Source organism: Miscanthus floridulus, chromosome 1 (genome assembly GCF_019320115.1).
Source record: "Miscanthus floridulus cultivar M001 chromosome 1, ASM1932011v1, whole genome shotgun sequence".
Classification (NCBI taxonomy): domain Eukaryota; kingdom Viridiplantae; phylum Streptophyta; class Magnoliopsida; order Poales; family Poaceae; genus Miscanthus; species Miscanthus floridulus.
In genome coordinates this window covers 28,037,771-28,048,503 of record NC_089580.1, presented here as the reverse complement: position 1 = coordinate 28,048,503, position 10,733 = coordinate 28,037,771, and the positions used below count along the sequence as shown (strand labels likewise).

Here is a 10,733-nt window from a genome sequence, read left to right as displayed (position 1 = left end):
CCCCAGCCGTGGGATCGCTCACGCGGCACTGCGGCAGCCCGCTAGACGCCAGGATCCCGAGGGAACCCGCGCGGAAGCCCGCGCGAGCCGGGGACAGCGACACCTGGGGCGCGGCCGCGGACAGCGACCATCCCGTGCTGCTCGCGCGTCCAAATCGGACGGCAGCGCCGCGCCGACTCCCCCCGATCGAAAAGCCCCCGGATCGCACGCGCATCTCCCTTGTCCCCCCCCCCCCCCACCCCCCCCCCCCCCCCCCCCCCCCACCCACCCCACTCGGCCACTCCCCTTCCCCCGCGCCGCTACCGCCTCGGCTATAAAAGGTCCCGGCCCTGACCAGCCTCGGCTCAGGCTCTCATCCATCAGCAGGAAGCAGCTGCCAGGAGTAGTGGTTTCTTCTCCCGATTCAGGGCTTCTCGATCTGTGGCGCGGATCGCGGAGGCGGCGAGTGATTTGGGGATTATATTGCCCAGGGAGAGAGTGAGAGCTGCAAGGACACAACGAGAGGAGAGGCCAAGGATCGACGAGAGGAGATCATCATCCAGCCGCCGGCAAGAAATTAAGCAGCGGGAGATCGAGGAAGATGTGCATGGACCGAGCTGCCGTGCCGGTGAAGAGGGTCTGGCTCGGCATCGCCGCGCGCCTCGGCCTCCGGCGAAAGACCGGTACGTTTGCTAGCTGCCTCGCTCTGAATGATCTACTCCCTATCAGCCGTCGATCGTAGTCGCCAAGTGGCGGCCGGCGTCGATGCTGTTAGCCTGTTCTGATCGTTTCTCATCGACTTACGGATGGGTTTATGAATGCAGGCCTGAGGAAGCTGAGGAAGGAGGTGCGGACGTGCGAGTACCACGACGTGCACGTCATGTGGCAGATGCTGAGGGCGACGGACGGGCCGGTCCCGCTGGCGGAGAAGGAGGCCGCCGCGGCCGCGGCCGTCGCGGCCGCCGCCGGCGCCAGGAAGAGGAAGAACGCGTGGCGGCGGTTCATCTACTACTGCTGCGCGTTCTGAGCGACGCATATCAATGAGCCTGATGAATGAACGGCGAAAAAGAAGAAGCTTTCTGCTAATTATCCTTGCTCTTGAAAGATCAAAGGTCGCAAGGTTTATGAACTCGCGACCAAAATCTCGAACGTGATCGGGGTCGTCAGGAGCCAGTGATCGAGCTTCCAAGGTGCTAGTTCGAGACACGATACTGTCGTGCCCCGTCGAAGATCGAGAGACGATCGTTCCGGCGAGAGAGTACATAGGAAGAGTTTGGAGTAAGTGGAGAGAGAGAGTTGATCGAGATGTACAAAAATAACTTCAAAACAGAGAAGGCTTTTGTTGTGACTTGTGTCAGTGCAAATGAAATCCTCTTCAAAAAAAAGATACCACTCACCTAGCAAGTGATTTTCCCCCCTCCATTTGAACTACGTGCTTGATGAGTTCGTTGCCTTTGTTAATAACTCCTAATTAAATATATCGTTGACGAGAGGAGGTACAGGTGTATCAGCTAGAGTACAACTGGAACCATTTGTAGTGAGCGTGTGAAGACGAGGAAAGCACGTAGTCACCCTGGTCTTTCTGCAAGAAAACAAAAGATATGTGGAGTAGTGGAGCTGGTGTTGGTCATCACTACGTTACCACCACCCTTCTGTTCTCTGCAGCTGACGTACTCAAGCGGTCAAGATTGAGGCTCAACCAGCGCATAACATCCTGGTGTTTCTTACGTCCAAGCGATGGCTAGCTCAAGTTGAGCTTGACGTACGCTGTTTTGCGGCAAATCCGTGTAGCTCGAGACTGTCTGGCTGGATCCAACGGAGGTGTTGTGCACAGCACACACATTAGATGTGAAAGGAAGATTTGTGTGAACATTTTACAAACACGGTGTTTTTAATGTGAACTGAGTCATAGGTATTTGAACTGGACCCCAGATAACTACTTTCCACACAAGACTGACTGAAAATTTTCTTCTAAGTTCAGAACAAACTTTATGGGAACAATATTAGTAGCGATGTATACGTTTGAGCTCTGTAGTCTGTAGTAATTTTTCACTGGAATAACTATTGCAGAAATACGCACTATACTACGTTTGAATTTAGTTAGGAGAATAAAAAAATAAAAGACAATTCTTAAAGCATTATTTCACTAATAATATGGAGAATGATTTGAGGTGAAAATTAAATGTTGTTTTCATGAATATAGAAAACATAAAATGGTCAAAAGTACCAGCATTTTAATATTTTATTAATAACCTAATAAGCCTGTGCTCATATCACATTCACTAGAAAATGATAGGTAGGGGAGCAACAAAGAACCTCGTGCTATATTTGTTGATATTTCTGTTTCCGAAGTAAATTAAATATCTCATTCTGCACATTTTAAACTTGCACTTTGATAGAGTTGCTGGTTGCTGCAGAGCTAGTAATCATCATATAAAGCGTGAAAATATAAACGACAAGTTATTTGGTTGCCCGGCCCCCACCCTGTTCGAACCATAAGTTCAGAAGTATCATTTGTCTATATGTATCAGATCATGAAGATCTATGTGTCTGATTCCGGCTTCGTAGAAACCCAGAATATCAGTATTTTTTTAAGCACAACTGAAACCACCGTATTTTTTTTAAGCCTTTTCGATTTTGGGCGGCGCCTTTTGCAGCTCAATTCATTGCTAATCAGTAACTATATTTTATTCCTATTCTAACCACCTAACGGATCGGAATCTATATAACTCGAGATGTGCGGTACATGAGAAAACAGAAGGAAACTGAACCAATGCCCAGAAATGGCACGAGTAATTTTCACTGGATATAAATCGAAAATGTTACCTGGTACACAATAAGCTTGTTATTTTGCTATTTCATAATTACTTTTTTTTAGTTTATTTACTCAATTGGGAACAGGTGAATATATCTTCATCAACGGTAACCAGAAATTTTGTGATTCATGGTTGTGAGTTTTTTACTCCAAAGCCCTCCAAACTGGCAGGCAAAGACTCAATCGGAGATGTTTTTGTTGACAATCCATTCCAGAAATTTCACACTTTGACTGCTTGTTTGACAAAAGATTTAATCAATATGGATAGGTTCATGAGTGATGACATCCACTTGCTAAGCAACAGGTGAAGAATTTTTATTGCAACTAGATCTGGAGAAAATGACTGGTCATACTAGCAAATGATAATGCAGGTAATATCCTCTCAAAGGAAGGGGGGAAAGGGCAACATTTCTCAACTTCACATGACTTCTGAGTTCTGAGACAGCAGAAACTTGGAGGTCCAGTCAACCTTTCACAGACACTGAGAGCTGCATGTCAACCAAACCAAGTCTGAAGTAACAAAACCCAGCCTGCTTCCAATAAGGAATTAAGGATGTTCTGCACCTGGTTGCATCCAAACCTGCCATCCAGTTCCTGGCCATCCCCGGTGCAGCATATCTATATGGAAATTTCATCAAAGAGCTGGTAAAAAAATTATTTGCAGGAATATTAAATCATCGATTTAGAGAAATACAGGGGGAAGTTCAACAAAGATCCCATACTTCAACAGCAGAACTTAAGACGTTACTATTCTATTTTCTCCCTTGTGCGATACTGAGGGGGCACCTTTTGTCCCAAACAATAAGGTCTGGAAACGTCCTTTGTACTTATATGTGTGAGACAATGAAGATCTGTCTGATATTGGCTTCGTAGAAATCCAGTTTCAGTGTTTTCTTAAGCCTGAGCAAGCTCACACAGTTGGACAGAACTGAGACCACCATATCCCTTTGCGATATTGAGGGGGCACCTTTTGCAGCACAATCCATTGTTAATCACTGATATTATTTCCTGTTCTAATTCTGCTCCTATCAGAATCTGTAATATCCGAGGGGTGAAGTATAAGAGAAAACAGAATCAACCCAAGCCAACGCCCATAAATGGCATGAACAATCTTCACTCATATAATTTTAAAACTTTCCAAGTATGTAGTAATCTAGCTATTTCGTAACTTTCTTAGTTTACTCACTTGGGAACAGTAAAATTATCATAAGCTATGCTTAAGCAGTTCTAACCAGAAATCCTGCACTTCATGACAGTGAGTATGTGACTCCCGAGCCCTGTAAATTGGCAGAACAGACAGAAATGGATATATTCTTTTGATGAGAATTCATTCCAGAAAAGGAGTGCTTGTTTGACATCACAGATTTGATTTTGATCAACATGAATCAGTGGATGGCATTCACAAATTCAGCAACAGGTGAATAAGTTTGGTTGCACCTTGCTGAATCTCCATGGCTGTCCATGGGCATGAGGTGCAACCCACAAACCACTAACCTGCAAGACAACTGCCGAAGTACAAGATCTCAAGATGGTCAGTATACTAGACATAAGAATTCAGGTAATTTCCTCTCAAAGAAAAGGGAAAAAAGGACAATATTTCTCAACCACATACGGGTTCTTAGATCTGAGACTGCAGGAACTTGGGGATTTCACATGCAGTGTAACCGTGTAAGCTGCCTGTGAACCAAACCTAATTTAGCTGGTTATTCCAGCTAGCTTCAATAAGGATATTATGCACCTGGTTGCATTCAGCCCTGTCATCCTGGCTACCAAGGTTCGTAGCGGGCAGCATAGACATATTGAAACGTCAAAGAACAAGAAGACAACTGATAAATAAACATCATTTGCAAGAAAATTATATCATCAAATTAGAGTATATAACCACATTTGACATGCCAAGAACATAGCAAAAAGTTCAACAAAGACACCATGCTTCTAAACAAAAGAGGATAGTCAGAACTCGAGCTTACCATTCTAAGAGGGTAAAATCATTTTTTTTTACAGTCACTATATGTCTATAGCACTTCCAGTAAGATAACAAAAAGAAAAATATGCTCAGGACAAGCAAAGTTTTATAAGGATGTACAGAAACGAAGCATAAGTTTTGTGTCAAAAAATCAAAATATAACCCAAATTACTCAGCTGAGACATTTGTTCCCAAAACAACTGATTCTATCTTTGAATCGGACCAGATGCTGAAAATTTCACAAAGAAGAATACCAACTCCAAGGAAACATTAAAAAATGTTACCAAATAAACATTTGAATAACTGTTGCTCATTTCATGGATGCTAGAACAAGGTGCATAGTGTATTCAAGCAAACAAATTCCAAAACAGAATAAGAAATTCTTCTATGCTAGAATAAAAGAAACTACAGTAATAGGAGAAGTGAAATCAACGGTCCAGAGAACCAGAGAATTGATTCGATTAGAAATGTACATATCATAATTCCTGGCAACTGTAGCTCAGTTGGATGAGTGCATGTTTAGAACATTTACATTCCAGTCATAGGAGAGAATTTGAAGACACTGAGCAAAAAAAGCATATATATTTCTTCAACAGGGTTAAACTTTTATCTTAATTGCAAGCGGTCGTTGCCATAATCTGAGTACAATGTACAGGAGCAATGAGCCATTGAAGGCATCATTTATGATCACTGCGAAAAATGATTCCATTTAAGTCTGTAATAAGGGGAAAATGCTCTATTACAACATCACAACAAATCTCTAAAAGTACTATCAGAACATGTTTTTTGTGCCAAGAGCTGAGGATATGTTTGTCGACGAGTTACTCAGCTTGACCTGGACATCAGCCAACCCTATTGATTCTTCAATTTATTATCAACGGGCTATATGTTCCCAAGAAAGAATTTATGCAACACTGTCCATTGCATCTACCTTTGTTCACCAGTTGGGCCTTGGTATTTCTTGCTTGTGAGTACTGCAATACTCAGATTTTGTAGCCCTGTTGTTGGTCTGCCGCTTCATTTACTTCAATGCCAGCAAACAGCATCCCCTTTAGAGAAGTTCATCGGCTATAACAGGCTACTATGTATCACTCTCCTCCAAATGACATTGACTGTATCTTCTCGATTTGTGTGGGCCAATTTGGACCAAGCAAACGTGGATCAGATTGCACAGCAACTGCAAAATCTTGCAACGTTGTACAGTGACCCTGATTTGGTTCTTGCAACGAATTCATTCTACCAACAAACCTTTCATTGACTTTGCTAATTCTTCTACTGCTGGCTCTTACCCTTGACAAATCCACGCACGGTTTAATCAACCTTCGCAACAACTCATCTAATCCACGATTCAAAGCATCGACGGCTTGCACCGTCACTCCAGTGCCATTACTGTGCAGCCGCCGCTGCAAACCCTCGCACAGAGAACTCGTATCCAGCAAATGTCCAGAATCATAGTATGAAGCCACTGGATCATCCAACCTCCTCCTTACCCTCATACCACTGCCCCCAGCAACTGAAATCCCCAATGGCGTTGTTATCGGGCTCCGGCTCTGGACGCACGGAGCAGACCTGACCTGCTCCACCTCCTCCCCATCTTCCACGGACACCACCTTCCCGACCGGCGCCCCCCGCTCCCTCGCCAGCTCACCATCACCCGAATCAAGCACTGCCCCCACATTCCCCACCACAGGCAGCGCGACGCCCACGCACTGCCCGCTCGGGGCGGTGGTGGTGCCCGACTGCCCCGTCACCGCCTGCCGGCTGGGCGGAGGCACCCCCGACAGAGCATTGCCTATGATCCCCCTAATGAGCGCGTTGTGCAGTGCGATGTGCTCCTTGCCGATGGTGGAGACGCAGAGCCTGTCGAACTCCACCTTGGTGAGCTTCAGATTCAGCAGCCTGGTGAGGTGCGCGAAGTACTTGGCCGCCCGCTCCCGGCCCAGCCGCTTCACCAGGCGCTGCTTCAGCTCGGCGACATCGACGCGCGCCATCTTGCGGCAGGTCGCCATCACCCGCTCCCGGAATGCGGCCCCCGCGCTCGCCGCGGTCGGAACCCTAATGATGCAAGCCCGTATGCTCAGATCTAACCGAACCAGCACGGCCATGAACAAATCGGGGCAGAATGGAGCGCAAGGGGAGCAGAACTTACTTGGAATCGTCGGTTCGGCTGGGAATTCGTCGCTAGGGTTCCGCCGTAGCTGCGCGATCGGGGGAGAGGGGGACGGGGAGGGGAACGAACTCAGCGAAGGAGGGAGGACCGGGTGTACGACGAGTCGTGGGCGACGCGAAGGGTGGTTGGCGGGGAGGAGTGTCAGCGGGCGCGGGTGTATGGGGCGCGGTGCAGGGAGGGGAGCCTGGGCCGTGTCTGGTTGGTGGCTGTTTGGGCCGAGACAGGAAATGGCGGCGGTCAACGGCACGTGCGGGTTTGGGGTGTGAGTGTGACGACTGACAGCTGACGCCGGTCTGCAGCGAAACCTTGCGGTGCAGACGTGCAGTCTCGTCTCATGAGCTGGGCGACCTGCGGGTGTACGATATCACGAGTCTCTCAAACTTTTGCGCGTCTGATTGGACGTCGGACTCGAGAGGAGGCCGAGCTTGGCTTTAGCTGGCCAACGCCAGGTATGTTAGTGAGAGTCTAAACTGTTCATGTTGGATAGGATGGCCTTTTATGTCAAAAAAAATCGTATAATTTCCTAACAGAATATTATTTGGACGCATCTATATTGCAGCCGCCTGTAATATAGATAGTAAAAAGTGCAAATTATTATATTCTTTTTTCGGCAACAATGCTATTGTTCTTCCTCCCACGGTCCTCCCTCCTCCCGGTGGCTTCTCCCTCTCTCTCGCCCCTCGCCCTCGCTGTCGCCCCGTTAGGGTTTGGCCGGAGCTCTGTAATCGAGACCCGGCCAAACACTAGCGCGCTCACGGCGCCACCTTCTCCCTCACCACCACCACCCACCCACCCACCCCCCTGTCCTCCGCCTGCTGCCATGGCCATGACGTCCCCGCCTCGACCAGGCCTGCCTTCCTCCTCAAACCCCTTTTCTTCTAAGGCTGACATAGTTTGGGAAGATGAGAGGGAGAGCTCACCAGAACCCTACGGAGCATGGCGCTTTCAAAGTATTGTTTGGTAGTCTATCAACAAGTATCATCTATGCTCTGTCTGCTATCTAGTGGAAGCTACTGTTTTTTTTTCCAACGAGGTCACTTCTCTACAAAACATTTTGACGGCTACAAAACCTTGTCTCGCTATATCTCTCTTTTAGAGGGCATCCAGGTCTTCATGACTACTCCCTCCGTCCCGGTTTATTTGCATTTCTAGAGCTAGGCACGGCAACCAAGATAGATGAGAAATTACCAAAATACCCCTACAGATGTAGGGCCGGTTGCAGCGGTGAACTGATGGCTGTGGGGAGGTGGAAGGGAGTTATAGGAAGCATCATTTCACCTGTTGAGGTGAAAGGTCCTTGTTTGGTTTTGGTAATTGAGTGACAACTTAGGTGGACTAATTGTGTTTATGTGAGATACACAGGTGATTAGTCCATAGGTACATGTGTGTGAGCAACATATGCCATGAAGGTGAAAATGGCTTGGAGATGTTGCAAAGCTCACACATGTGATGATGAAGGAGCTTATTGCATATGAGACATGACATTGAGTCATGTGATCAAGGTGGAGAAGATCAAGACAAGACTTGGCTTGATGGACCAGTTGCAAGCGTGAAGGGCAAGTCGAAGGCTTTGGAGTAATGGACCGCGTGGCGGTGAAGCTTGAGCAAGACTTGGCGCCGATGGACGATGGCAACGGTGAAGAGCAAGTAGAGTCAAGATCGATGAACCAATATAATCATATGATGATATGAAGTGGATCATATCATTGTTGATCGTGTTGGTGCATGTGTTGCATCGACATTGAAGGAGATGGATTGGAATGCGCAAGGCAAAGGTATAACCTAGGGCATTTCATTTCACCGGTCATAGGTGTGTAGAGAAGTTTATGACCGGGTTTAGGATAGATGGCCGTACTATCAAGAGGGGCAAACTTGTTTGCATATTGGTCATCTAGTGCCACTCGAGTGATCTAACTTTGCATTGTCGCTAGGATCGAGTGGCGTGGCAAGTTGAGTGGCTAACATCCTTTGGGAAATGATTGTGAAAATGCTAACACATATACACATGGTGGTGTACACATGGTGATGTCTATTTTCTATTGCGCCGGATGCAAATTCTGGTGGTTAGCACATTGGTGAAAGGGTGAAGAAGTTAGAAGTGAAAATGAGTTGGTCGCGAAGATGCCGGCGTCGGTCAACTGACCGGACGCTGGATCTGAATGCATCGGACGCTGGAAGGCTGCGTCCGGTCAGGCTGACATATGGTGACACAGTAACTGGAGTGTGACCGGACGCTGGCTGCGTCCGATCGCGTTCGACCGGACGTGTTCGGTCATACTCGGGAGCTTACTGGAAACGACCGGACGCTGAGGGTCCAGCGTTCGGTCAGTTGAAGCTGGAGCGTCCGGTCAGGTCAAGTGACCGTTGGAACCAGGACATGTGGTTGTCTATGGGCGACCGGACGCTGAGGTCCAGCGTCCGGTCAACACGATCGGAGCGTCCGGTCGGCCCGACCGTTGCCCAGTGAAGGGGTAACGGCTAGTTTAGCCCTTGGGGCTATAAATAGAAGTGGCCCTCGGCCATGGCTGGTGCTGAGCACCTCAAGGGACTTAGTGTCCATGCTTGTGAGTGCTTGAGAGCCCTCCATCACACATATACTTGATAGTGATCATCTGATTGTGTGAGTGAGCGATTCTAGTGCGATTGCATCGTGAGGTTGCATTGAGTGGCACTAGGTGATCGAGTTGCAAGCCGGTGGTGCTTGTTACTCTTGGAGGTTGCCACCTCCTAGACGGCTTGGTGGTGGTCTCCGTCGAAGCGCGCAAGAAGCTTGTGTGGTGCTCCGAAGAAGTGCTTGTGAGGGGCATTGTGCTCGCCCCGCGGGAGCCGCGAAGAGCAACTCTAGTAAAGCATGTCATTGAGCTACCCTCACTCAAGGGGTAGGTTCTTGCGGCGCCCGACGTGCGGGCTTAGCGGGTGATGCTAATTAGCCACCGAACCACCAAGTGAGCGGTCGACACAACGGGGACTAGCGTGTTGGCAAACACGTGAACCTCGGGAGAAAAATCATCGTGTCAACCTTGTTCTTCCCGTTGGTTTGCATCCCCGTTACACAAGCTTGCGTTTACATTCATATACATTAAGCTTGTGTTGTTGCTCTTGTAATTAGATAGCTTGTGTAGCTCGCTAATTACCTTCTTGCTTGTGTAGCATAGAAGTAGCTCCCTTGCGTGGCTAATTTGGTTTTAGTAACCTTGTTAGTCACATTGCTTAGTTTGTGTAACTAAGTATTTGCGCTCTCTAATTAGGCATTGGTTGCCTTGTTATTGAGCATTGCTAGTGAGCTTAGTTAGCTTTGTGCTTTTGCTTACTAGCATATGTAGGAGCTCCCTTGTTGTTTAAAGTACTAGTGGCATAGGTTTGTGTAACCTTGCTCCTAGAATTATTTAGGAGAGCTCTAGCTAGCCCGGCACCTTTGTTGCTTAATTGTTATCTTTGCAAGGTGCTAGTGAACATATATAGTGGGGTGTAGTCTTGGCTAGACCGTTAGTTTAAATTCCGCATTGGTATCGGTTAGCCGACGTGATTAAGTTTTAGAAAAGACTATTCACCCCCCCCCCCTCTAGTCGCCATCTCGACCCTTCATGAGGGCAGCAGCCTTTTTTACTATTTTATTACTGCAAGGATGGGTCAGGTGCTACTAGCAACTTATGGATGGGTCGACGATGGAGCCTCCGTTTATTTGTCTTTTTGTGTTTGAGTATTTTTTATTGATTTTTTTTTTGTCGGACACGCTGGCGTTGCGTGGCTGTCACTGTCTAGTGCTGCACTGCTACGATAGTTCACGCCACTGCTACGCTCTG

At 47.6% G+C, this 10,733-nt stretch overlaps 2 protein-coding genes across 2 annotated transcripts; one reads left to right on the top strand and one right to left on the bottom strand.

Moving 5' to 3' along the window:
* The first annotated feature begins 358 nt into the window (after positions 1-358).
* LOC136476837 (uncharacterized) lies at positions 359-1,446 on the top strand. Its single transcript, XM_066474804.1, has 2 exons — positions 359-662; positions 804-1,446. Exons 1-2 carry the CDS (start codon positions 581-583, stop codon positions 1,004-1,006), a joined length of 285 nt encoding a protein of 94 aa, XP_066330901.1. The 5' UTR covers positions 359-580; the 3' UTR covers positions 1,007-1,446.
* Positions 1,447-5,342: 3,896 nt separating this feature from the next.
* LOC136476830 (uncharacterized) lies at positions 5,343-7,070 on the bottom strand. Its single transcript, XM_066474791.1, has 2 exons — positions 6,910-7,070; positions 5,343-6,815 (listed from the first exon to the last, which is right to left on the bottom strand). Exon 2 carries the CDS (start codon positions 6,767-6,769, stop codon positions 5,849-5,851), a length of 921 nt encoding a protein of 306 aa, XP_066330888.1. The 5' UTR covers positions 6,770-6,815; positions 6,910-7,070; the 3' UTR covers positions 5,343-5,848.
* Positions 7,071-10,733: the final 3,663 nt, after the last annotated feature.

Bases quoted from the DNA above. Each gene is read 5' to 3' on its own strand.
- LOC136476830 (XM_066474791.1), bottom strand. From the start codon at position 6,769: ATGGCGACCTGCCGCAAGATGGCGCGCGTCGATGTCGCCGAGCTGAAG.
- LOC136476837 (XM_066474804.1), top strand. From the start codon at position 581: ATGTGCATGGACCGAGCTGCCGTGCCGGTGAAGAGGGTCTGGCTCGGC. The intron at 663-803 runs GTACGTTTGCTA...TTATGAATGCAG, and splicing joins CGGCCTCCGGCGAAAGACCG to GCCTGAGGAAGCTGAGGAAG.